Source organism: Myotis lucifugus, unplaced genomic scaffold, assembly GCF_000147115.1.
Source record: "Myotis lucifugus unplaced genomic scaffold, Myoluc2.0 scaffold_291, whole genome shotgun sequence".
NCBI lineage: Eukaryota > Metazoa > Chordata > Mammalia > Chiroptera > Vespertilionidae > Myotis > Myotis lucifugus.
Window position 1 is genome coordinate 1,142,406 of NW_005871339.1, and position 26,232 is coordinate 1,168,637.

The 26,232-nt window shown below is 56.2% G+C and overlaps 1 protein-coding gene across 1 annotated transcript in view; it reads left to right on the plus strand.

Annotated features, from left to right (window-relative positions):
* COL18A1 (collagen type XVIII alpha 1 chain) overlaps nt 1-26,232 on the plus strand; it is a 62,835-nt gene that overhangs the window by 21,432 nt on the left and 15,171 nt on the right. Inside the window, 19 exon segments of the mRNA XM_023763537.1 lie at nt 4,572-4,876; nt 4,878-4,910; nt 4,912-5,118; nt 10,536-10,622; nt 11,459-11,518; nt 13,575-13,704; nt 17,727-17,788; nt 18,160-18,279; nt 18,639-18,665; nt 19,950-20,012; nt 20,103-20,189; nt 20,623-20,676; nt 20,813-20,971; nt 21,791-21,853; nt 22,825-22,851; nt 23,854-23,934; nt 23,936-23,986; nt 24,572-24,634; nt 25,595-25,621. Coding sequence (XP_023619305.1) covers nt 4,572-4,876; nt 4,878-4,910; nt 4,912-5,118; nt 10,536-10,622; nt 11,459-11,518; nt 13,575-13,704; nt 17,727-17,788; nt 18,160-18,279; nt 18,639-18,665; nt 19,950-20,012; nt 20,103-20,189; nt 20,623-20,676; nt 20,813-20,971; nt 21,791-21,853; nt 22,825-22,851; nt 23,854-23,934; nt 23,936-23,986; nt 24,572-24,634; nt 25,595-25,621 — 1,706 coding nt within the window.

Here is a 26,232-nt window from a genome sequence, read left to right on the forward strand (position 1 = left end):
TATGCCCCCATTCCCCCCACCCCCCAACACACCCAGCCTCTTTCCATTTTATATTGAATGTTCCGAGGATTTGGACAAAAGTGTAATGGCATGTGTCCATCATTATAGTATTATATAGAGAGGTTTCCCCACCCTAAACAAATCCTCTCTTCTCCACCTGTGCATCCGGCTCTCACCCCATCCCTGGCAACCACTGAACATTCTACTGTCTCCACAGTTTTGCCTTTTCTAGAACGTCATAGAGTTGGAATAATATATGATGTAGCTTTTTTAAAGACTGGCTTTTTTCACTGAGTATGCATTAACGTTTCCTCCATGTCGTTTATGGCTTTATAGTTCATTTCTCTTTATCCTATATAATAAAGAGCTAATATGCTAATTATACTGAACAGCAGAACGACCGTCCGGACGACCTTCTGGAAGACCTTCAGGACGAAGGCGGGGCTGCAAGGGCTGAGCCCCTTGTACGAATTTTGTGCATTAGGCCTCTAGTCACTGAATAATATTCCATTGTTTAAAGGTTCCACAGTTTATTTACTCATTCACCTGCTGAAAGACATATTGGTTGCTTCCAAGTTTGGGCAAGCCTATATAATAAAGGGCTAATATGCAAATTGACCAAACAGCAGAACGACCAATCACTATGACGCGCACTGACCACCAGGGGGCAGACACTCAACACAGGAGCTGCCCCCTGGTGGTCAGTGTGCTCCCACAGCGGGAGCGCACTCAGCCAGAAGCCAGGCTTATGGCTGGTGAGTGCAGTGGGGGTGGCGGGAGCCTCTCCTGCCTCCGCAGCAGTGCTAAGTCATCAGTCAGGCATCCCCCGAGGGCTCCCGGACTTCAAGAGGGCGCAGATGGGACTGAAGGACCCCCCACCAAGTGCACGAATTTCGTGCACCAGGCCTCTAGTTATGAATAAAGCTTCTGCACACATCTGTGTGCAGGTTTTTGTGTGGAAATAAGTTTTCAATTCCTTTGGGTAAATACCAAAGAGTGATTGCTAGATTATAGGGTAAGAGTATGTTTAGTTTTATAATAAACCACCCAGCTGTCTCCCACAGTGGCTGGCTGCACCGGGTGGGAACCAGCAGTGACTGTGAGTTCTGGTTGCTCCACACCCTGGCCAGCTCTTGGTTGTCAAGTGTTCCTGATTGTGGCCCTTCTAATAGGTGTGAAGTCGTGTCTCGTGGTTGTTTTAATTTGCACCCCCCTGGTGCATGGGATGTGGAGCATCTTTTCATATGTTTATTTGCCATATTTACCTCTTCTTTGGTGAGGTGCCTGTTAAGATCTTTGGCCCACTTTTCAATCGGGTTGTTTGTTTTCTTATTGTTGAGTTTTGAGTGTTCTTGTATATTTTAGATGTACCTCCTTTTATCAGATACATGTTTTGAAAATATTCCCTCCAGTTTGTTGTTCACAAGTTGTATCTTTACCTTTTTCTTCTTCCTCCAGAAGTTCTAATCTTAAAGAAATTAAATGAAGTTTAGCTTATCAATGATGTTTTTTCATGGATTGTGTGCCTTTGGTGTTATATCTAAAAAGTCATTGCCATATCCAAGGTCATCAGAGTTTTTCCTGTTATCTTCTAGCAGTTTTATAGTTTTGCACGTTACATTTAGGTCTGTGATCTACGGTGAGTTAATTTCTGTGAGAGGTATGAGGTCCGTGTCTAGATGTAATTTTTTGCACATTGGTGTTCAGCAGTTCCAGCACCAATTGTTAAAAATATCATCTTTACTCCATTCTATTGCCTTTGCTCTTTTGTCAAAGATCAGTTGAGTATATTTATGTGGCTCTCTTCCCGAGTTCTCTATTCCATTCCATTGATCACTTTGTTGTTTCAAGAATACCACAGAGTCTTGATCACTATAGGTTTAGAAAAACTGTGTTCTTCTCCTTCAAAATTGCATTGGCTATCTGGGTCTTTGTCTCTCCATATACTTTAGAATCTGTTTGTCGATATTCACAAAATAACTATCTGGGATTTTGATTGAGATTTCTTTGAATCTATAGATTAAGTTGGGAAGAACTGACATCTTGACAATATTGAGTCTTTTTATCTATGAGCATGGAATATATCTACATTTCTTTAGTTCTGTGATTTCTTTCTTCAGAGTTTTGTAGTTTTCCTCATGTAGATCTTGTACATATTTTGTTTGATTTATATCTAAGTATTTAATTTTGGTATTCTGTAAATAGTATTCTGCTTTTAATTTCAAATTCCACTTGTTCTTTGCTGGTATGTAGAAAACAGATTGCCTTTTGTATATTAATCCTGTATCCCATAACCTTGCTATGATCACTTACTGTATTAGCTCCAGGAGGTGTGTGTGTGTGGGGGGGGGGGGGTTGTTTGTTAATTCTTTTGAATTTTCTACATAGATGATTATATCATCTGCAAACAGACAGTATTATTTCTTTCTTCCCAATTTGTGTATTTTATTTCCTTTCTTATGTCATTAGCTAGGACTTCCAGTCTGATGTTGAAAAGAAGTAGAGAGGGGCATTCCTGCCTTATACCTGATCCTAGTGGGAGAGGGTCAAGTTTCTCACCGGTAAGTATGAAGTTAGCTGTAGGGTTTTTTGTAGATATTCTTTATCAGGGTGGAGGAAATTGTGCTTCCCTGTGCCTGCCCCACTTCCCGTCTGCATGAGGGTCTTACCCTCAGGGAGGGTGAGATCAGTGGGAGCCCTGGCTGGCTGGCAGCGCTGCCACATGGCGGGCGGTCAGGGCCATGCAGAGCCACACCGCTGACCCTGGGGGCCAACCCTGGCAGGTACCCACAGTGCATGCCCCCCCCTGCGGTGGCCCTTTCTCCTGTTTTTATTTATTTTTTCCTCAGGGACTCTTATAAGACAACTTGCCTTAGGAAGTTGGGGTCAGCATATCTTCCCTGTGCCTGCCCCAGAAAGACCCAGGTCAGCCTGGCCCTGCTGGTGGGCCAGACCCAGGTGCCCATCACACACAGCAGTCACATAGATGCACACTTGCACTCACACTTGCACTCACTGTCACACTCATGCATGGTGGCTCCACGCAGCCTTCCTCGGGACCCCCACACATCACTGCTGCCTCCCAGAAGCATCCTCTCCTGTGTGACTCACACTCTGGAGGTGGACCCCACCCAGACTGTAGGTGGGGGTCTTGAGAGGAAAGGCCTTGGGTCAGGGCTCTTGGCCAACTTTGGCCGCAGAGTCAGGCTCCGCCAGGCAAAGTGGATGTACGGGGAAGTCATGCATGCACCGGTCTCTCCTTGAGCTGGTGCCTGCCCTCCTGTGTCCGGCAGTGACCACACGCTGCGTGGGGACGTAGCCTGGCCCTCTGCCCCAACGCTCAGCACTCCTGGCTCCTAGGGCATGGGAGCCTGAGACTAGTGGCCCCCACATGCTCCGTATTGCATGCGAGGGCTTGGGCAGGTCCAGGCACACGGTCAGGTCAGGCCCGGCTCCGGCCCAGGGTCAGCATCATGGACTGCAGGGCCTCTGGTCCCTCCTGTGTCCCCACCTGGGCTCCTGCCACCGAGGGGCCTCCAGATGCTGGGATGTCAGTCAGAACTCGTGCTCTGTGACACTGATGGCCCAGGAGGAGGACACACGAGCGGTTCTGACTGGGCTCCTGAGGGGCGTGAATGGAAGGGACGCCGCATGAGCCTCCGGGTGTTTAGAAGGCAGGTGGGGCCGGTGGGACCATGCTAGCTTGAGCATCTGTGGGTTGAGAAAGCAGACCTCCCGCCAGTGGTCCCCCCCTCACGAGGCTGCTCTCCAGGTCACCCCAGTGTGGACACACCAGGAGGGGGGAGAGCCCCTGCACTTGGAACCTTCAGCTGGAACCCCCGCCTCCTGGAAACACTGCATGGCACCCTTGGTCTGTGCTGACTTGGTTCCCAGAAGCCCCATGCAACAGCCTCAGCCGAGCTGTCACATCCAAGCCCCAGCCAACCTGGGGGACTGGGTGTGAGTTGCTGTATTGAGTGTCAGCACAGACGTGGAAACCACAGGACCGATCCGGCTAAGCCAAGTCCTCCAGGAGGCACAGCCCCTCTCACGTTCTGCTCTTCTAGGAGTGTTTCTGGGCTGGTTCTGATGAGGGTGAAGCTGCAGGGGACAGCCCGGTGCACAGCTTTCTTTTCCCTATTGCCCGTGCCCTGCTCCTGTGGATCCCCGCGGGGGGTCCGAGCGTGGGGAGGATGAGTGATGGGGTGAGGACATGTTCTAAGCATGGGATGAGGATGGGGTGCGGGGCAAGGTTGCAGGTGGGCTCAGAACCCCCGACCCCTTCACAGCAGGCTCCTTGCCCCTCCTCCTGCCATGCTGGTTTGGGATGGTCCCTGCTGCATCCTGCCTGCCCTCCCCGCACCCCACGGCCTGCAAGCTTGTTGAGGGGATGGTTTAGTGGTTTATGGCCAACATGTTCTGGCCCAACGTGTGTCTGGATAAGATGGGGCATCCGTCCACCTCCCCGGCCAGCAGAGCCCAGAGGAGCAGAGCAGGTGCCAGGGGCATGACTCGGTTTCCCCTTTGTGCTCTGCACACAGCCTCACAAGGTGTCTTTTTCCTCTTCACAGAGAGAGTGGTCACAGAGGTGGGGCTCCTCCAGCTGCTCGGGGAGCCCCCGCCCCAGCAGGTCACCCAGATTGACGACCCCGATGTGGGACCAGCCTACGTCTTTGGTCCGGATGCCAACAGCGGCCAGGTGGCCCGGTACCACTTCCCCAGCCCGTTCTTCCGTGACTTCTCGCTGTTCTTCCACGTGCAGCCGGCCACCGAGGCCGCGGGGGTGCTGTTCGCCATCACGGATGCAGCCCAGGCCGTGGTCTCCGTGGGCGTGAAGCTGTCGGGTGTGAGCGACGGCCAACAGTACATCCAGCTCCGTGTACACCGACCCGGGCGCGGCCCGGACACACCACGGCGGCCAGCTTTGCCCTGCCCGCCTTCACCGGCCAGTGGACGCGCTTTGCCCTCAGTGTGGACGATGACACCGTGACGCTGTTTGTGGACTGCGAGAGGATCCAGGGGGCGTCCTTGGCGCGGTCCCCACGCGCCCTGGAGCTGGAGCCCGGCTCCGGCTTCTTTGTGGCTCAGGCCGGAGAAGCGGACCCCGACAAGTTCCAGGTAACTGTGGCTGCTGCTTGAGGACTGGACCAGCCCTGGGGGAGTGGCCATCGGTCCCTACCTGGCTTCAGGCCCCAGGGTCTGCCTGGCCCCAATGTGTCTTATTCCCTGGTGCTCTGGCCCCTTGGGGTCTCTCTGCAGCCCCCTTGGGACCATCTTTCTAACTGCCACCATCTGCACGAGGCAAGCCAAGGGCCCCGTGGTCCATAATTAAGAATTTTAAGATGGCAACAGCAGAGGGTGGAAGCAGGCCTGGGCCCTTCTGGGGATAAGCTGTACCCCATGAACACGGCACACCCGCTGGGCCGGGCCAGGGCTTCATGCCCGGTGCCAGCATCAATTGTGCTGTTGTTATTATTTTACCAAATTGCTCAGCGGCCACTCAGAGCGGTGTGGGCAGGACTTCCCTAGCAGTGCTGTCTCCACTGTGTCCCCAGGAGGTCCCCACTCCCTGGGCCGGACCCTGGCCTTCATCTGGGGTGAGGCCAACCCCAGAACTTGGGTGGGTTCTTTGTCCTGGGCCCTCGGCCCCTACACGTGGAACCTTTAGCTGGACCCCGGCCTCCTGGAAACACGGCGTGGGCACCCTCGGTTCGAGCTGACTCAATGCTAACATTACAGCCGGTCTGCAGCTGGCCCGCCCCGCACAGGGGTCCCTGTGTAGGCTGACGGGCGACGTGCTTCAGGGGACAGAATGTTAATTATTACCCAGACAAAAGCTGCTTGATGAGAGTTGTTCTAAGTCCTGGTGATTCGGCTTCTGAGAGCTGGCCTTTCCCCTTTGGCAGGAACTTTCACCCGTGGGGTCTGGGGGCCAGCAGGACTTTGATACCAAACTGGGCCTCTTTGTGTTTTCATTTTGATCCTCAAACATGATTAACTGGAAGGCGTCACAGAGAGACGTCTCATCCAGGGAGGGGCCGTGTTCGCTGGCAGTCTGCTGTGTGACCTCCCGGGCATTTCTAGACGGGAAAGTATGCCATTGTTCCATCCGTCTTTGCGGGTTTAACAGAAAACTGACCGTGGGGCTGCCCAGGGCTCAGGGTGCTCAGGGCGGCCACACCCCTCCTGCAGGGAGGAGACCACAGGCTTCCCCCCAGGCCTGGCCAGGGCCACACGTCATTCGTGCAAAAACGTGACTGCCAGTTGGGTGCATCAGAAGCTGCATCTGGGGGTTTTAATGGGCGTTTCTTGCTGTGAGTGAAGACAGGCTTCGATTTTATTTTCATGTGTCTATTGGCTATTTGTATTTCTTCTCTTGTGACTGGCCTGCTTATGTTCTTTGCATTTCTGTTTTGATGGGTTCACGCCATTTCCTGTTGGTTTTTACAAACTCTTTACATATGAAAGAAACCTACCCTTTGCTTTGTGTACTGCAGATATTACTTCCCAGTTTGTCTTTTGCCTTTTTAAAAAATATATATATTTTTTTATTGGTTTCAGAGAGGAAGGGAGCAGCAGAGAGAGATAGAAACATCAATGTTGAGAGAGAATCATTGTTCGGCTGCCTCCTGCACACCCCCTACTGGGGATCGAGCCCGCAACCTGGGCATGTGCTCTTGACGGGAATCAAACCTGGGACCCTTCAGTCCGCAGGCCAACGCTCTATCCACTGAGCCAAACCGGCTAGGGCTGTCACTTGCCTTTTTACCTTGCATTTTTTAAACACCATTGGGATATTTAAAGTGTTTGTGTGGTTTAATCTGGCCCGGGGAAGAGTCCTAAGACATTGTATCCTAGCCAGGTCTTTGAGGTTAGAAAGACAGAAAGGGAGAGTTTAAGGCTGATGTTTGGCTCTGGGCTGTGGCCCTGATTCCTGTCCACTGTGTCACATTCAGTGCAGGCGAGGTCTGACTCCTGTGTCTGCGCAGACGAGAAGTTTGAGGAGTGTTCTGTGTGGGTTTCTGGCCCGATTCCAGCTAGGTGAGGGGAGCAGCCTGTTGTCTGACGAGACTGATTAGTACAAGGTGTTTCAGACGTTTGCCTTGAGATTCTTAGGAAAGAATCACTCAAGTTGAGTGATTTATATCATTTGGCAGAAACGAAAGCTCAGGGGTGTCCTCCCGACGGGTCCTGTGGCTCCTTACAGAACCTTTATTCTTTTCTCCTGTCAGAAAATTCTGGAACCTCATTGGTCTTTCAGGTTTATTCTTGTCAGATTTGGTTATAAATATCCCTTGGAAGCGGTTTGTTCCACGCAGTCATTACACTGTTTTGCTTGTTAACATGCTACGTCCGACTCTGGTTCAGTGTCTATGTATCTACCTCCCCCTTTTTACCCGTGCAGATGCCACTGTTCCATATGTCTTTGCCGGTCCTTTCCCTGTTTGCTTCTTTGTGAAGCCACCTTCCTCTTAGTCGGGGGTTTCCTTTATGGTTCTGTCTCGGCCTCAGGGTCTGTTGTCAGACGAACTGCCCTCGGATCCCTTGGACCCTTGTCCGCAGCCTCCAGGCAGGCGGGGCCGGGCCTGACCTGTTCCTGGCACATCCCGCGGTCACTCCGTGTGTTCAGTGAGGAGTGCGGACATTGTCACCGTTGCTCACCTGCGGCTTTGTTGGCTGGATTACATACACCAGCGCTTGGTCCACGGAAGCCAAGGGCTTGCCCACCGGCCACCTGGGCTTGGGCCACCTGGGCTTGGGCCACCGAGGATGGCGGGGAGCAACAGGGGGAGTGTGAGCGTCTCCAACCCCCGAGTCCTCCCCCCACCATGGCCACACTCCTGACCAAGGGGGTGCTGGGGCCCCCCAGGTCATGCTGACCAAACGCTTGGAACCCTGTCACTCATGGGAAGTAGGGTTTTGATCATCACACGCATCTTTAAGACATGTAGCCCATGGTGTAGCAGTGGCAGGACATAGTTTAAATGGTCTTTATTAATGAAATCTCTGGATTTCCTAACGTGGTTCTAAGTTTGTTCAATATTTGCAGTGGGTCTTGTGGCTTTTGCACCAGTGATGTCTTCCCCAGCTAACTCTGTCCTCGGGAAGTTGCCAGCCCCAGCCGTGGCTGGGATCTGAGCTTTCCTGCCCTCGTCATTCAGGCCTTTGTGGGCCTGGTCTCTCGGAGGCTCCGAGCCTCGCAGGCAGTGTCAGTGAGTGGATGGTCATGGGGGACATACAGCACCCTGACCCCCTACCTGCCAGAAGCGCCCCTGCCCAACCCTCACACACAAAGTGCCACCAAGGGGCATTCCAGGATTTTAACATCTGGCCCTCCGGCCGTCTCTTTGAGCTCTCAACCTGGGTGACTGTCACCTGGGGTTCTCCTGCCCCTCCCTCAGCGGGGCTCGTGGGCCAACAGTTTGCATCTCAGATGTGATGCTGCTGCTGACCCCAGAGGCTGACCCTTGCAATTTTAAGTCCAGACTGGCCTACACTCCCTTTGGGTGATGGCACCCTTAGAGCCTGGGTGGTGGTGGACACTGGGGTGTGTGCCTCCCCCACACCCGTGCCCATATGCGTGCACATGCACACTCATAAAACCATGCACATATCCACATAACACACGAGCCTGTAACGTACACACACACACAGGTACACTGTCCCACAGGCCTCATCGTCAGTAGTGGAGGTGGGTGGGGGAACATGGAGTCAAGCAGAACTGGCCCCCAGAGAGGCTAACCAGCCTGGGGAGAGAATCCAGGGGTACTTCCTGGAGGAGGCAGCCTGAGCGGAGCCTCGAAAGATGAGTGGAGCTCCAGGTGCGGGCTTAGCTGGGTGTTTGGTGGTTGGTGATCACATGTCCCTTGTTGGTGCAGAATAGGAAGGTCATGAGCTCAAGGGTCAGCTGATAAAGGGAGTCCGAAGGGCATTTGGAGGAATAAACTGACCGAGGCCGGAGTCTGCACATGGCCCTCGGACAGGTCCAGCCCACCACCCGTTTTCATACAGCCTGTAAGCTAGCCAGCCTTCCCGTGCTTAAATGGATAGGAAAAAAAGAACATTTTGTGACACGTGCAAGTCTTATGAAGTAAACGGTTGGTGTCCCTACAGTTTGGTTGGACAGTCACGCCCCGTCTTTTACATACTGTCCTGGTCGATTTCCTGGTACAACACAGTCCTTGTGACAAAGGCCTGGACATACTGACCAACTGGCCCTTTCCAGAGAATGTCCGCTGACCTCTGACCTAGACTTTCTGTGAAGGGTGTTAAAATGTGCTTCTTAGAACTGAGCAGCTGCCTTCTGTTCTGCTCTGTGCCCGCCGCGTGGCCCGTGCACTGATAAGCCTCTGGGTGGTTTCCCGGGAAAAGGAGGACACGTGGAGAGGAAGGAACATGCTGCTTTATGGTCTCTATTTGGTCTCTATTTAGGAACAATTGCACTGAGGTCAATCCCAGTGGATCAAGATGTTAAGTCGAACACAGAAAATGCTAGAGAAAGCACTGAGAACACTCCCAGTTTCCAGTGGGGAAGCCTTTTAGGAAGTGGCATCGAAGACAGAACTCAGTGCACGGCAGAGCCTGCTTGTGCTGTGTCCCAGGGACATCGCATGGCACAGGCACAGGATCCGCCTGGGTTTGCAGGAGCCCCGTGGGCGCTGGGAGGCCCCTGGGCCCCAGCTTCACCTACTTGGCTCCAAGAGTCGGCTGAGATCCAGACACTGCACTTGGTGCCACCCTTTGCTCCTCTACCCTTTGGAGATCAGAGAAGGCCCCAGTGCAGCCAGGGTTGAGTCCTCATCATCTCTGCTGTCCCCAACTGGCATCCTGCCTCATGCGTAGGGCCCCCTATTGAGTAGGTGCCCCATGTCCTCTCCACAGGGTGGACCCTCTGTACTCACAGTTCAGGACATTGCCCCACCTGTGTCTGCTGCCCTCCCGGCCTCCCCCCACCCAGTGCCATCTGCCTCATATTCCTCAGGGGCACCACTTTCAGTGACACACCTCATCTTTTTCTTACCTGGGCACGATCGCCTCTAAGATCCACACTCAGCCTTAAGATGGCAGGGCCCTGTTCACCGCCGTGTCCTGGCGCTCTGGTGCCCGGCGCAGGGCTGAGAGCATGTGATGGAGCCTGTGTGGGAAGGAGGGATGGAGAGGGTGAGTGAGTAAATGAATGAGTGAGTGAACGGGTGAAATTGACCTGACCGAGGAGCCCATGTGCACAGAGAACCAAGAGCTCACTCCAGTCGCTATGGGCTGTTTTGTCCTCTGCTTCTCACTTATTTTATGAAAAGGTGACGTTGCAAAGAGAGTTAAGACCTGGATTCCGACCAGTTAATCCAACTGTTTCCTGCTGCGCCTGAGGTTTGCCCAGGAGCAGCACTGGCCTGACCCAGGGCACGGCCCCTCTCATGCTGGTTTATGTCACCTGAAATTTTGACCTCATGATGCCAGGCTCTGTGTCAGGGTCTCTCTGTGCCCCCCCGCCTGCCCCAGGACTGCCCATGACCTCTCTCTCCCTCTGCGTGTAGGGGATGATCGCGGAGCTGAGGGTGCGCAGTGACCCCCAGGTGAGCCCCATGCACTGCCTGGAGGACGATGACGACGACGATGACGGGGTGAGTCTCCCCCCTCCGCCCCCACCCTCACCCGGTGGGAGGAGAGCCCCAGCCAACAGGGGCCCAGGAACCCCAAAGTGATCCCAAAGTGATGGGACGAGAAAGGTCTCTGAAAGATGCCGTTTCAGGTACCAGGAACCTGGTACGTTTTCAGCGCCTCCCCTGGAACTCTCCACTCAAAACACACGCAAAGTGAATGCTGGGTGGACACTGGCCCCAGGACAGCCCGGAGGTGATAGTTGTTAGCACTGCAAACGTGTGTCAGTGTGTGAGTGCACACAGTCAGGTGGGACCTGAGGAGGCACGTCCACCTGTTCCTGGGTGTGGACAGATAGGAGGAAGGCCGTGTCCTGGGGGAGGCTCCAGGCCACAGACCTGCCCCTGTGGACACAGCTGTGAAGAGAGCGAGGTCGTCCAGTCCTGTCCCCTCAGCTGCCTTCTGTTCTGCTCCGTGTCCACCGTGTGCCCTGTGCGCTGATAAGCCTCTGGGCCGTTTCCCAGGACAGTGACCCGGGAACAGGATGACACGTGGGAAGAGAGGAACATGCTTCTTTATGGTTCTCTGTGTGTCTGGCCCGGAGCCACATTGGTTTCCAATGGGCCATTCTAATGGGTCTGACTGGGCATGCCTCACTGATGACCGGCTGACACCTCGGAGGGCCAGCTCCCTCCTGGTGACCACAACAACCACCCCTCCCGCCCCCCTACCCTGTCTCCCCCTCCCGCCCGGGCCTGGGATGGGTCTGGGACAGGTGGGACCTGCCTGGTTTGCTCTCCAGGCCCTGCTGGGGCCGGGGCTTTAGTCACCAGCTTCTTCCTGTTCTGTGAACCCTCAGGCGTCAGGGGACTTCGGAAGTGGGCTGGCGGAGAGCCCGGAGCTTCTCAAGAAGGAAGAGGTGAGTGCCAGCAGGGTCTCTGCCCCGGCCCCCATCCCAGCCTGGGCCGTGCTCCCTCTTTTTTTTTTTTTTTTAAATATATTTTTATTAACTTTAGAGAGGAAGAGAGAGATAGAAACATCAGTGATGAGAGGGAATCATTGATTGGCTGCTTCCTGCACGTTGGACCGAGCCCACAACCCAGGCATGTGCACTTGACCAGAATTGAACCTGGGACCCCCCAGTCCGCAGGCCGGCGCTCTATCCAGTGAGCCACACCGGCCAGGGGCCATGCTCCCGCTCAGTAGAAAATCCGTTTTTCTACTTCTACACGCTCCTGAGTCCCTCAGGTGACCTGACATCCTCACTGGGCCTCCCATTGGCTGGTAGGGCCCCAAGGGACTAGCGAGTAAGAGAAGGGGAAGCCGTGCAGGGCAGCACGAGGCCAGCTCAGTGAGTTTCTCAGCTCACGCTGCTGATACGACGCAGGAGGGAGTGTGTCTCAGGGACGTGAAAGGGGCTGGGCCCTCCGCTCCCATCATCTGTGTCACGCCGTCTGCGTCAGGGCTCGGGCATCCAGGGCGTAACAGGAGGCGTGCTGGGCTGCCCTGGGATGGACGGTCAGCACACACACCCCTCCCCCAGGCAGGGCTTGGGACCCCTGGGCTTGCCAGGGTGGAGGTGGGGCAGGTGGCTCACCCACCTGTATGGTGAGCTCCTGGACACAGGTCAGTGTGTAGTGGCCCAAAACAGCCCCCCAAGGGTCAGGCTGCCTGTGTGTTCCTCCACCGCTAAGCCTCACGGACACGGCTGGATTTGAGATCGTGCACTTTTTCCCGCCGGGCTCCTATCTCCACCTGGGTGCCTGGGCCACACACCAGCCACTGGGGATGCAGTGACCCCACAGAACCATGGTGTGTGAGCTGTGCTGGGACCACAGTGTGAAATGCCACAGCTTGGTGGCCCCTCTTCACACATTGCGGACCAGTAGTGTTATTGCTAGCTTTACCCAGCGGCCAGATAAGTTTCTATTGAACGAGAACAAAAAATGTTTTACATAAATGTTAAAGGCACGCTTTAAAATTAAATAAATACCCATTGCATTTTGAAGTTATTTATTACATGTTCTTACAAGCTAATATCTTTTTAAAGTGTGATACTTTGTAAAACACTGCGTAATATGAAGCGAGAATTCTCGTGATCCGTCCGCCTAATAGCCTGGAGCAGCCGTCGCCAACCTTTCGGACCTCGGACCACCTGTTGGTGACCACTGGCCTGGAGGGTCAAAGACCAAAAATGGGGTCCCTATTTAGTTAGACAGGTTGATCCTGAGCCTGCAGCCTGTCCCTGGCTATGCCTACTAGCAGGCCACTGATGAGCGAGGCTGCTGACCATCAGAGGGACTGGGCAGAAGCCTCTATGGGGTGGGCAGGCCTGGTCCAGGTGGAGGTCCCAGCCACAGGGAAGGCCTGGTGTCCCGGTCTGGCTGCTGCTTGCCTGCCTGGCGGGGGGTGGGGAGGGAGCCCTCAGACAAGACTCCCAGGGTGACCGTCACCCACACACGGCATCCCCAGGGAGTTCATGCCAAATGGGGGTGGCCGGCTGCAGGAAGTGTCTTGCCTGCGTGTTTGAACATCCACTTGCACCCACGTCCTCGACTCCATGGTGCCTCTGGGAACAGGGAAGACCGGTTTTCAGAGCAGAGAGCCTTATGCCCTCCGGGGGGGGGTGGCAGTCACCCAGCCATGGAGTGCCAGGTGGGGCCCTCGCCAAGGACACGCCACAGCCACACCAGCGTGTGCAGTGAACCACCGGATCCCTCCCGAGGGCATCGGTGACAGTGCTGACCACGGCCCTTCTCTGTGGGGCCCACAGGAAGGAGCTGGGCTCTGGAGTGTCCCTGAGTTGCCGCCTGGAGCCCGGGGAGTGGGCGCTGGTCCGTCCCTCGCATGGGGAAGTTGGTGGGCCTGGGGAGTTCAGCAGCATAACCTAAACCTGACATGTGCCAGCACACACATTCACAGGACGTCCAAGTTTGCTGACTAACGGAGCCGTCTTCCCACTCTCACCTTGCCAGGGAGCACCCCTAAAACCCAGCCCCCCCGAGGCTCCCCCGGTCACTTCTCCTCCCTTGGCTGAAGGCAGCCACTCAGAAGATTCCAGAACAGAAGAAATCGAGGAACAAACCACTGTGTCTATATTGGGAGGTAAAGCTCTTGTGGGTGTGTGCGTGTTACTAGTGTGCGTGTTAGTGGTATGTGAGCATGTTAGTGGTGTGTGTGTTAGTGGTATGTGTGCATGTTAGTGCTGTGCGTGTTAGTGCTGTGCATGTTTGTGGTATATGTGCGTGTTAGTGCTGTGTGCACGTGTGTGGTGGGTGAGGCTCTCCCGTCCATCGCAGACAGAAGCCCCAGCCTGGGGAGTGGTCAGCACCGGCCCTGCCCTCTCACCTTGGCACATGTGGGATACCCTGTGGGAATAAGCTGCCCCCGGAGAAACCGGGCAGAGCGGCTGCTGGGACACGTCCTTCTTTCCCAGGGTGTGTTTCTCGTGTCTGTTTCTGGGGTATTTGTGGGACTGTCTGGAGTGTGCTACCGGAGTGCCACGCCGCTGCTCAGCCCGGGGGCCAGGGGGTCGCTAGGGGACATGAGAGCCTCTGTGAGATGGGTCCACCCTGGGATCAGCACGGGGGGTCGGGGACGTCCCCTGGCGGCCTGGGAGGTGCGCTGGCCGAGGGAGTGCACAAGCACAGGCCTGTGGAGCGGGGCAGCGTGCCCGGAATGCATGGGAAGCGGAGTGTGTCAGAGTTCATTGCGGCATCACAACAAACGGCCGCAGATCCAGCCGCGCCGTCTTGCCTCATGGCTCTGCAGGTGGGAGTCCTGCTTGGAGCCCGGGGCTGAGAGCAGAGCCCGGGGCTGAGAGCGGGTGGGCAGGCTGCTCCCCTGCAGGAGGCCCGGGGAGGTCGGGAGAGTCCAGGTGCTTTGCTGCTCTCAGCCAGGGACCATTCTCGGGGTCCAGGGGTCGCCCACATGCCTCAGCGCCTCCTCGGGACCCCGTCCGCCTCACCTCTCCTGCCTGCCTCTTCTGTTTTGGGACCTTGGGTAATGATTGGGTCATACCCCAAATTTCCAGAATAAACTCCCTGTGCTCAAGTCCGCTCATTAGTCACCTGCCAATCACATCTTCACGGTGGTGCCTAGACGCGAGTCAGGCTGAATAACCAGGGAATAGGAATCTCAAGGGACATCTGTGCAGTCTGTCTGCACATTTATGTCGAGGTTTTAGAGCAGTGGTTCTCAACCTTCCTAATGCCGCGACCCTTTAATACAGTTCCTCATGTTGTGGTGACACCCAATTTCATTGTTACAAATTGAACATAATTAAAGCATAGTGATTAATCACAAAAACAATATGTAATTATATATGTGTTTTCCGATGGTCTTAGGCGACCCCTATGAAAGGGTTGTTGGACCCCCAAAGGGGTCGCGACCCACAGGTTGAGAACCGCTGTTTTAGAGGCTTACATAGACCTTTTTCATTTAGAATAAAAGCATTGATTGCGTTTTAAGTTAATAAAATAATACATGGTCAGTGCAGCCAGATTAGAAACAGAAAAGAACGGATGAATGAGAACCGTCGGGGGTTCCCCCAGGATCTTCCCTCCGAGGCTGAGGACGTGCTGCCTGTGGAATCTGTCGGGCACGTGCTTCCCAAGGCGCAGGCAGGATGGCAAGGTGGGTGAACGCCTGGCCCCCCAAGAGTTCTGAGTGAGGGGCACAGGCCCCCTGGGCCATGGGGCAGCCCAGCCCCGCCTCACTGTCCTGTGTGTCCAGGGGCCGTCTGGGCATAAAGTGTGGATCTCGGTTCTTTTATTTTTTGCTTATACAGGCTCAGTTTTTCTAGCTCCATTTATCAAAAAGCGTATCCTCCTCCCCCGCCCCGAGCTGCCTTGGGGCCTTTGCTGAGCACCAGCTGCCGTCTGTGTGGGCCTGTCTCTGGACTCCCCTGTGTCCGTGGGTCTGCCTGTCTGTCCTGACGGTGGGACGCACTGCCAGTGTGGATGCGGCCTTGTGCGGAGGCCCGGGATCAGGTCCTTATTGTTTATCGTCGTTTCCCGGATCCGCCCGTCCCTGACACAACTGCTCTGCTGTTCTCTGTCCTGTGTCTTTTCTTACGAACTTTAGAATCGGTTTGTCGGTGTGTGTTTTTAAGAACAGCCGGCTGGGGTTTGGGTTGGAATGCCGTTGAGTCCATAAGTCAGTATTGGGGGAGGGGCCGGGACAGCTCACGAATACCGAGTCTAAAGAAAGAAAAAGAACACGGAGTCTCCTGACCCAGAAACACAGTCCCTCTCCCTGTACGGAGGTCCCTTTCCTCTTCTCTTAGTGATGCCTTTTCCATTTTAAATGTTCGCGTAGGCGGGGCTTTTAAATCTGCCTTAAATCACACTAATTCCTGGAATGCATCCTGGGCGGTTTCCACCCCATGTCATCGGGGGAAGGGGCTGGGCTGCCCTCCTGAGGCTGACGTGTGACTCAGTGGGTCTTACGGGTGGGGCGTCAGGGCTGCTTGGGCGGCATCCACCTGGCCAGGAGGCAGGGCTCTGAGCAGAGCAGAGGGTGGGGTGGTGGGAGATGCCCACACGTGGATGCAGCTTCGGTTTCTGCTGGAAACAGGACAGGAGTCGCCCAGAGCTCTGCCCGCGGGTGATGCTGTGCAGCCCTGGCAGTGAGCGCTCCCTCGGGAGTCGTCGGGCCCAGGTGGGATGAAGGGCCTCAAATCCGTCCGGTCCCCCAGCCCTGCTGCTAGGCTGCCCCCGGAGCCGGTCAAACCCAGGAGGGTTGGACACTCCTCTGAACTTCCCTCTGAAGACGGGGCCTCTGCAGGTCACCAAGTGCCCGGGACATTGCAACCCAGCACGAGCCCCGTGTTTGCTAGTGGACTCTGTGATGCTGGAATGATCGGGTGAAAGGTTTTGGGGAACATTCTCAAAATTTACCCACAAATTACGTGTCAAGCACAGAGGGTAAGGCGCCCACCCTGCAGCTAGAGAAGAAATTGACAAATGGGAGAAGCAAGGAGCAGGGGCGATGGGGAACGGACACACACACACACACACGCACACGCACACATGCACTCGCACGGCGCTGGCCTGGGCCGCTTCTCTCTGCGGGGTGGTGCGTGCACAGCTCTGGGACATGCGCCGCTCAGGCAGGGCTGATTGCGCCAGAGCTGGCCTCTGGGCAGGATCCTTGGTGGGGCCTGGTTTCCCCACTGTCACCATTTCCCCAAAAGAAGTCACACAGGACACCACTGGGCAGTGGGAAAGCCTGAATCCGGCGGCGTTAGGTCACTGTATGTGACAGTGCTGTTTCCCAAGTGAGACCATCAGGTTGTTCGAGAACGTACTCGTTCTTGGGAGACGTGGCATTCAGGGGGAAGGGTCGTGATTATGCAGGGGATTCTAGGGGCTCGGCGAGAGGAGTGGAGTGTGTGTGTGTGTGTGTGTGTGTGTGTGTGTGTGAGAGAGAGAGAGATAACAGTGAGTGTGAGAGAAGTGGAGTGTGTGTGTGTGAGAGAGAGAGAGAGAGATAACAGTGAGTGTGAGAGAAGTGGAGTGTGTGTGTGTGACAGTGAGTGTGAGAGAAGTGGAGTGAGTGTGAGAGAAGTGGAGTGTGTGTGACAATGAGTGTGGGAGAGAAGTGAAGTGTGTGTGTGTGTGTGTGAGATAACAGTGAGTGTGAGAGAAGTGGAGTGTGTATGTGTGTGTGTGTGTGTGAGTGAGATAACTGAGTGTGAGAGAAGTGGAGTGTCTGTGTTTGTGGGTAATAGTGAGTGTGAGAGAGAATTGGAATGTGTGTGTGACAGTGAGTGAGAGAGAAGTGGAGTGTGTATGTGTGTGATTACTGAGTATGAGAGAGAAGTGGAGTGTGTGTGTGTGAGTGACTGAGTATGAGAGAAGTGGTGTGTGTGTGTGTGTGTGTGTGTGTGTATAACAGTGAGTGTGAGAGAAGTGGAGTGTGTGTGTGTGACAGTGAGAGAGAGAGAAGTGGGGTGTGTGTGTGTATAACAGTGAGTGTGAGAGAGAAGTGGAGTATCGTGTGAGTGTGAGGGAGAGAGAACTGGAGTGTGTGCTTAGGGGCGACGGGCGGCCCTGGAGGGGAGTGTGAGCTGAGGGCAGAGGCTGGGCCATGTTCAGGGCCTGACCTCTGTCCCCCACCCCCAGCTCAGACCCTTCCTGGCTCAAGTACAGTCATCACCTGGGACAACAGCCATGTCCTGGAAGAGGTGAGGCCGCAACCCTGGCCCAGACCCATGGGGGCCCCAGAGTAGTCAGTCCCTCTGGTCCCCTCACTGGTGACCCGACGGAGTTCTGAACCCATACCCTTTCTCGGTGTCCCTACGCCTGGCACCAGGTGGGCACGGCTGGGAGGCTCTGGCCAGAGGATGAGGAGCATGTGGGCAGGGAGAGGGGACAACTGGGCAGGCCCTTGTGGTGCCACCAGCCCGAACCCTGTGCATGTCCACTCTTGCTTGTGTCCCCTGTGTGTCCACCCTGTGTCCCTGTGTGGTACTGACCCAGCCCAGGACCCAGGAGTGGTGGGGTGGGCAGGTAAGCGTGTGTGTGGCCCTCCAGCCTTGCCCTCTCCTCCTCCCAGGGTCTCGCAGGCCCAGTGGTGCAGAGCCCCCATGCACGGGCTGTCCCTGGGCCGCAAGGGCCCCCTGGACCCGCGGGGCCACCAGGGAAGGATGGCGCCCCTGGAAGGGACGGTGAGCCAGTGAGTACACATTTCTCCTCAGTCCCGCTGGGGTGGGGTTCAGGCGGGAAGGGGAGAGGGTGCGGCTGATCGGGCAGAGCAGTGGGCCCTGGGGACCCCGGAGACCCCAGGATGGTAGGCACTGTGTGGGCCGCTCCCCTTCCTGCGGGAGAGCGGGAGGGTGTCGGGGAGGCTGCGGGCAGAGCCAGCTGTGGACGAAGGTGGTCAGACGCTGGGTGGAAGGTGCTTCCCTCCCACACAGACCGCTCTCCCACGGGAGTCAGGGCTGTGGAGGCGTGTGGAGGGGTCCGATTCCACGCCAGATGGGGTGGGGCCCGAGCCGTGAGTCCATCACTAACCACTTCTCTCGCATGTTCCAGGGCGACCCTGGGGAAGACGGAAGACCCGTAAGTGTGCTTTTCTCTCCGAGCCGCCTCTTATCTGACATTCGTGTAAGGCCCTCAGCACTTTTCACCCTGTGACACTCCTCAGGCTCAACACAGTGAAGAGGTTTCAAAATGAAGCCATTTAGAAAATGCAACCTAACTTCACTAAGAAAATACAAGTTAAAAAAAAAAGTATAACTCTTGGTAGAAAAGTATAAAGTTACTAGAGGCTCGATGCACAAAATTCATACAAGGGGCTCAGCTCTCACAGTCCCGGCTTCGTTCTGAAGGTCGTCCAGAAGGACGTCTGGTCTAATTAGCATATTACACTTTTATTAGTATAGATGCCCTGGCCGGTTTGGCTCAGTGGATAGAGCATCAGCCTCCAGACTGAAGGGTCTGGGTTTTGATTCTGGTCAAGGGCACATACCTCAGTTGCAGGCTCGATCCCTGGCCCTGGTTGGGGCATGTGCAGAGGGCAACCAATCAATGTGTCTCTTTCACATTAATGTTTCTCTCTCTCTGTCTCTCCCCCTTCCTCCCACTCTCTCTAAAAATCAATGGAGAGATATTCTCCGGTGAGGATTTAAAAAATAATAAAGTTATGTGTATGTATTGAGTTGTTTAGGCTGATTACCAGGGATAAAAAAGGGGGCGGGGGGAAGGTACAGCTTCCAAATCCTTAGAGGGAAAAAGTGCGTAACAGAAATGAAAGGCTGCCCGCGGTCGGAGGCAGTACACACGCAGCAGGAGACGGTTATTTGCAGGTGTTAGTTAGATTCATTAGCTGCCATCTCAATCCATGTAGAGTTTTTATCTTAAAATTCTTCGTTTGGATTTTTAAAAATCAACAAATACTCGTCCCAAGAAACACAATGAAATGACACAAGAGAGTGACAAAGATTTGGGAAGCAAGAGACCGGCAAACGGCAGCAGGCAGGAGGGAGTGGCACATGACCCACCCCGACAGGAAAGGTAGTACACACATGGCACGAACCCGCGCAAGGGGCAGAGCGCCCGCGCTCCGGTGAGGATGGCCAGGATGCTGCAGGCAGCGCTGGCAGGTTCTCCCAGGAGTTGTCTGTAAGGCGGGGTCACGTGCAGAGCCTCGGGAATCCCCAGGGTCAGGAGTGCCCACCTGCGGTCCCAGCTCAGGCTCAGCTCTGCTCCTCCTCGGTGCTGGGTGCTGGGTGCTCTGAGCGGGAGCAGACATCCAGGGCTCAGCCACAAGCTGCACATCTGTGGCTCAGACGTGATGGGGCAGAGAGGCCTTCTCCCTGCCTAAGCTGCCTGCCTGTCTTCCAGGGTGACATAGGCCCGCAGGGCTTCCCGGGAACCCCAGGAGACGTGGGCCCCAAGGGTGAGAAGGTGAGTCCAGCCTGACCGGGGCTGTGGGTGGACCCCTGATCCATAGCAGGGCTGTGCTCCCTGGTGTAACCGGGCATCTTCTGTTCCCAGGGGGATCCTGGGGTTGGGCCAAGAGGACCCCCAGGACCCCAAGGGCCTCCGGGGCCACCAGGACCCTCCTTCCGACATGACAAGCTGGTGAGTCCTGCACGGGCCTCTTCCACCACGGGGTCCGCCCGCTGTCCCAGAGGAGGGACCCTCTCATCCCCTACGTGGCCTCAGACCTGGAGCCAGCCGTCCTGGGGGTGTCTGGGCCCAGGGGAGTCAGGTGTCTGAGCCTATGGTGCCCAGGGAGTCGGGCAGGGGCCCTCCGGTTGGTTCTGGGCCTCAGAGGGGCCTCCTTCACGCTTCTTTCACTCAGTGGAGAGGGTGGGGTGTTCACTTTCACTCAATGGAGAGGGTGGGGTGTTCACTCTCTCTCTGCTTCCGTCTTTCCCTGGTGGTGAGATGGGAAGTGCCTAGGGGACAGCATAGTGCAGGGGGGTGGGGGATGGGCTCCCCTGAGTGCAGACAGGGCTGGGCCGGGGCACAGCTCAGGGCTCTGGGTGACGGTGTCTGTGCTTTCCCTCAGACCTTCATCGACATGGAGGGGTCCGGGTTCAGCGGTGACCCCGAGAGCCTTCGGGTGAGTGTCCCTCTGCCGGGGTTCTCCGTGACAAGGGGACCGGAGGGGAGGGGGGTCAGGGTGGGGCGATGGGGGGCGGGGGCGCTGTCCTTTGGCGGGTGCTATGTGCATGACTGTTCTGTTTTTCTGTGTCCAGGGCCCGAGAGGTTTCCCTGGCCCTCCCGGGCCCCCCGGCGTCCCAGGCCTTCCCGGAGAGCCAGGCCGATTCGGGGTGAACAGCTCCGTCATCCCAGGACCTGCAGGCCTTCCCGGTGTGCCTGGGCGGGATGGACAGCCTGGGATCCCCGGCCCCCCAGTAAGACCTGCCTCCCCTCAGCTGCCCTTGTCCCTATCAGGGTCGGCTGGGAATGTGGGGGAACACTAAGTGTGGGGGCCTCTTCCTGTCTGGGCAGAAGCTCCCCTCACCGCCTCTACTCTGTCCTCAGGAGGGAGGGCTCCCCACTCTCGGTCGGGAGGAACCTGATGGTTCGGGCCCTGACCCGCCGGGTGACCGCATGCAATGCCAGTCACCTCTCTGTCCCTCAGTGGGCAGCCGACCTCACAGAGGTCGTCTCCAGGGGTGATTTTCATGGGGTCAGGGTGGGCCCACTGCCTGAGGACCGGGGGCTGTGAGGGGCCCATGTTTGGCCAACTCACCATTCACAGGGGTCTCAGAGCCCGGCTACTCCCCTGCTCCTGGCACTGGGAACAAACACAGGGGCCTGGTGATGCCCACAGATGTCACTATTGCAATCAGGTCACAGAAACCAGGTGCGGGGAGCCTGGTTTCCACTTGATAGCGTGCTCTGGGTGCGTAATTCACCAGGTGTGGAGTCATCCTACTGACAGCACGCCCTCCCACTTCAGTGAGAGTCCACCCCAACATCGTGGGTGAGGCAGCCCCCTCACCAGGGGTCCAGAGGCCCCTCAATTTGACCAGCAATTCCACCCCCAACCCAAAAAAAAGGAAAGAAATTTAAAATCTGGGTGGAGCAGCATGAGCTTCCTGACCTGTGTTACTGTGAGCCACGGGGTTTGGGTGTGTCCTTGATCCTCAGGAAATCTGTGGACACCCAGATCATCTGCTGACCCACCTTTCTCAGCTGCTGAATTCACTCTGCTTTCTCTCCTTCAGGGACCTCCAGGAACCCCAGGAAAAGACGGGCGGCCAGGAGAGGCCGGCCAGAAAGGCAGCCTTGTAAGTCACTTCTCCAGGTGTCCAGGGTGGATGTGTCCTGCAGCCAGAGGGTGACCAAACCCTGCATGTGGGGTTTGGCCCTGGTGACTTCATGAGGAGAAATGCCATCAGGGCAGCAACACCCAAGGTTGTGGGTGGCTTTACTAACAGGCAGCTACCATCACCACCGTCGACACAATGCGACAGCAGGGTCCTCGGGCTCCCCGAGTTTGCTCAGAGCCTCGGCTGGCTGGGCTCGTGTGAAAATTCAGGGCCTCGTTACCACTGTTTCTCTGGACTGATGATTTTTGGACTGATGTTTTTGAAGAATATTAACACTTCATTTAATTTGGACGTTTTATTTCAAGTTTCAACTGTGGTTGCATCGGTAATGGAGAAATTTTCAAGGCTGCACAAACCTCTAATTGGGGTTGTGGTTTCCTTCTGGTTTTCTGCGAATGAGGGCGGGGCTGGGGGTGTGCCAACCCACAGCCATTGGAAGATGCTTCCATGTGGCACCATCTGTGAGCACACGGCTACTTTGGGCTCAGCCGAGGGGGTGGATTTTAAGAGAACCCCTCTGCTCAGAGCTCCTCACTTCGGCCACCTGAGCTAGAAGGGCTCTCCTGTGCATTCGCTACTTGGCACACAGTTGTGGGACGGGCTCTCGGCAGCGGTTCAGTACTGGCCCCCACGGCCGAGCCTCCCCTGGGGCCTCTGTCCCCGCCTGGAACAGGCAGTGGTGGGAACAGCCAGAGAGGTACACCAGGCCAAGAGGGGCGCTTGGAGTGTTAGATGCACGTCTTGTGGGAGCAGCAGCGAGGCATCGCAGCTCCCAGGTCCAGAAGAGAGGGAAATCACAAAGGAATAAGTCTACAGGAATGGGGACATAGTGGCCTGTGGGCCGGGATAAAGGGATGAGACCCTGCGTGCTTTCCTCTTGCTGGCTGCTCACTGGCCTGTTTGTATAGTAATTATTCTCTTTCCTGCAGGGCAAAGTGGGCACCCCAGGACCTAAGGTAAGATAGACTTCCAGGTCGGGAGTGGCCACTGGGTGGACGTAGGCCCCGCCCCCCACGAGGGCACAGGAGTGGGCAGGCAGGCTCAGGGGCCAGGGAGCTGTCCTTGGTGCTGATCACGGGCTCTGTCCATCCTGCTGTGGTCAGGACTGCCTGGGCCAGAGAAAGGTGCCCTCCTGCCATTAGGCAGGGCATGCTGCCAGCATAGGGCAGTGGTCACACGTGTGCCCTTGTTGTGTATCAGTGGGCTTGGAGTGTCCTTCACAGCCCTTCCCAAATCTGGTCATGTCCATTTACAGATGAGGGAACTGAGCTCAGGGGTCAGGTGGCCACAAGGGGGTGGCACTGGTCCAGTTTTGGACTCAGCACGAGGGCCTCCCTGTCTGGGGTCCCAGTGTCCTTCTCTCTTGCACTGGGCTCCTGCCTGACCTTGGGATTCTCCAGCTCTGAGCAGTAGGTCTGTCTCTGAGACTGGAACCCCACATTGTACCTGCGTCCTGGCTCTTGCTCCTCCCTTAGGCTGTGTCTCATGTCCCACCCCCCCCTCACCCCAACTTCTGCGGTGGTAATGGGGTACCAGGCCTTCCAGACTCACTCCAAGCCCCCCTGCCTCCTCCCCAGGCTCCTTCCAGCAGCACCCTTCTCCGTCACCTACCATAGCACCCCCTGGCTGTCCATCTCCATCCCCACCAGCCCCAGCTGTGCAGCATGCTCTGTGCATGGTGCACCCCAAACCATGAGCGACTCGCATCTCGCTCCCCTGGAATGAACATCTCAGTTATTTCATTTTTAAGTGGATGAAATCCTCTCGTAAATTCAGAAGAGAGGTGCAGCAGGGTTTGCTTGCTTCATGGAACAGTATTTATCTCTGTGGCTTTGCAGATTTGTAAAAAGCTTTGTAAGGAAATGTAGGTGTGTTGGGGACACAGTGGCTGCCTCAGGGTTCAGCCGACACCCACCCTGATGGCCCAGAGTGATGACATTGTCTCCCCACCTGTGCAGGGAAGCAAGGGAGACCCCGGCCCCATGGGTGCTCCTGGAGAGAACGGCTTGGCAGGAGCCCCCGGACCAGCAGGACCACCAGGGACCCCCCGGGCCCCCCGGGCCTCCAGGACCAGGACTTCCCGCAGGGTTTGTGAGTACCAGCTGCTCCTGGCCCCAGAAAGCCTCAGTCTGTGCCCCACGGCTCCTCCCAGCATCTCACACCGACTGCCCGTAGTGGAATCCCCATGTGTGAGCTGTGAGCGGCTGGGCGGGCTCAGCAGAATGGGCTGGCTGGCACAGTGAGTGTGGGTGTGTCTCCTGAGTCCCACCACTGCCTGGACAGTGCCTCATGGTGGAGCCATGGCCGCTGGGAGGGAACAGGCTCAAATGGTCTCTGCTCGGGGACCATGTCCCACGAGTGATGCTGAAGGGCTGCTCCAAGGAGACAAAAGCAGAAACTGAGCGCCATTACTCAGCCAGGTCCCTGGCACACATGTGGAGCAAGAACGAGTGACCTAAACCTACGAGGCTCTGTGAACGGGCCCCCATCCAGCCAGCCCCTGCCCCCAGCCAGACCCTTCTTATTTGAGGACGAGGATGGCTGCTGCCAGGCGACCGGGCCCTTGGTGTCCGCCCGCTCAGCCATGGCCAATCTCCACCTCGGGCCAGTGGCCGGCCTCAGAGAGGGTCTCTTTCTTTAAGAAGAGACACAGACCCGAGTCACTGTGTTTTCCAGGATGACATGGAAGGCTCCGGGGGACCCTTCTGGTTGACGGCCCGAGGCGCTGATGGGCTGCAGGTACTGCTTGTGAACAGGTTTGGTCAGCTCTGGGGTGCAGGGGCACCTGGGGCAGGGGCGTCCCTGGGACAGGCCTGAGTGGGGACCAAGAGCAGCACTAGAGAGCCAGTGAGACCAACTGAGTCTTGGGCACCGTCCACCCTGGAGGTTCTCCCACGTGGGAACATGCCCTGGTGGTCGAGATGAATGAATGTGGGGTGGAATGAGCCCTGAAAGATGCTCCTTCCTGCTAAATCTCAGTCACTGAGTTCTCTGGCTTGGTGCCTCAGCCATCTCAGCTAGAGGGAACAGCCAGACAGACACTATGTCCATAGCCAGGATGGCTGTACCATCTGCTCAGCGCCTTGCCTTCTATGTATTAGAACATCTCAGTTCTTGTCAGTAGCAATTCGCTGCCCTGGCTCACATGAGGTGTGAGCCAGGAGGTGAGAATCGTTGCTGTGACACAGAGGTGGGGAGGATCTCGTGGGCAGAGGCAGCGAGGTCGGGGGCACAGGTCCCCTCTTTGAGGATTCCAGGCCCAAGCACACAGCTCCAAGGCCCCTTGACCTCTAGAGGGGTCTGTGGGACTGTTTCAGGCCTCCGAGGTGAGGTGATGGAGACCCTCAGTGGTCACAGTGCTTATTTTTAAGTCACATGCACTTATTCTTAGTTAAATAAAATGCAAGTTTATTGGTGTTGGGGTGGTCTGAGCTGATGTTCCTGGGGGGCTGGCACGGGTCCTGGCACGCCCACTGCAACTAGTTGGTGTCATGTCTGTGGGCCCTAGAGGGTGTCGAGGACAAACCACCCCTTGGTGGGATCTTAAGGGTGGGGCGCTGGCTCCTCTTGACAAACTTGATTTTTTTTTCCGTTTTGTTGGGAGCGGGCAGCTCTGGGAAGGGCTTGTTTTCTTGTGGGAGGGAGAAGCTCCCAGGAGAGCCAGGCTCTGAGGGCCTCTTCCCTCTCTTGCCCCCACAGGGACCGCCCGGCAAGCCTGGGGCCAAGGTAAGCACGAGATTAGCGAGCGATGCTCCTGCCACACTCCGCCCAGCCAGGAGTTACTACTTCTCGCCCCCAGGTCATCGTGGGAAATGTGGGGACAATAGTTACTCACTCTAACCCAGCGCCTGCATGTTGGGGTGTGGTGGGGGGTCTGGTCCATCTTTCTAAAGCCGTGTGACCTGAGATCTCTGGCCTCACACATCTGAAGTGTGTGCTGACTTGGGGAGAAAAGGGGGCTTTGGAGGGACCCCTACAGCCTCCAGGACAACAGATGGTGCCCGGAGACCCTGGGGGCTTCTCTTGGCCTTCCCCCCACCTCGTCTTGTCTCCTCCTGCTTTCTCTCCGCTCTCCAACCTATCCCTGAAGGACAGCTGCCCCTCTGAGGCGGTTGCCCCCCTCCCCATGGGTGATGAGGGCTAGAGGAGCCCCAGGAGGGGTTGCCCCTTGGGGTGCTCTGTGCTCCTGCTCACTCCCCGAAGGCCTCTAAGGCAGAGGTCCTCACACTTTTTAAACAGGGGGCCAGTTCACTGTCCCTCAGACATTCCACACATGTGCACTGCGGGCCGGGGACGAGTCGGCTGCTAAGCAGGACAGGCAGCGGCGGCAAAAACAC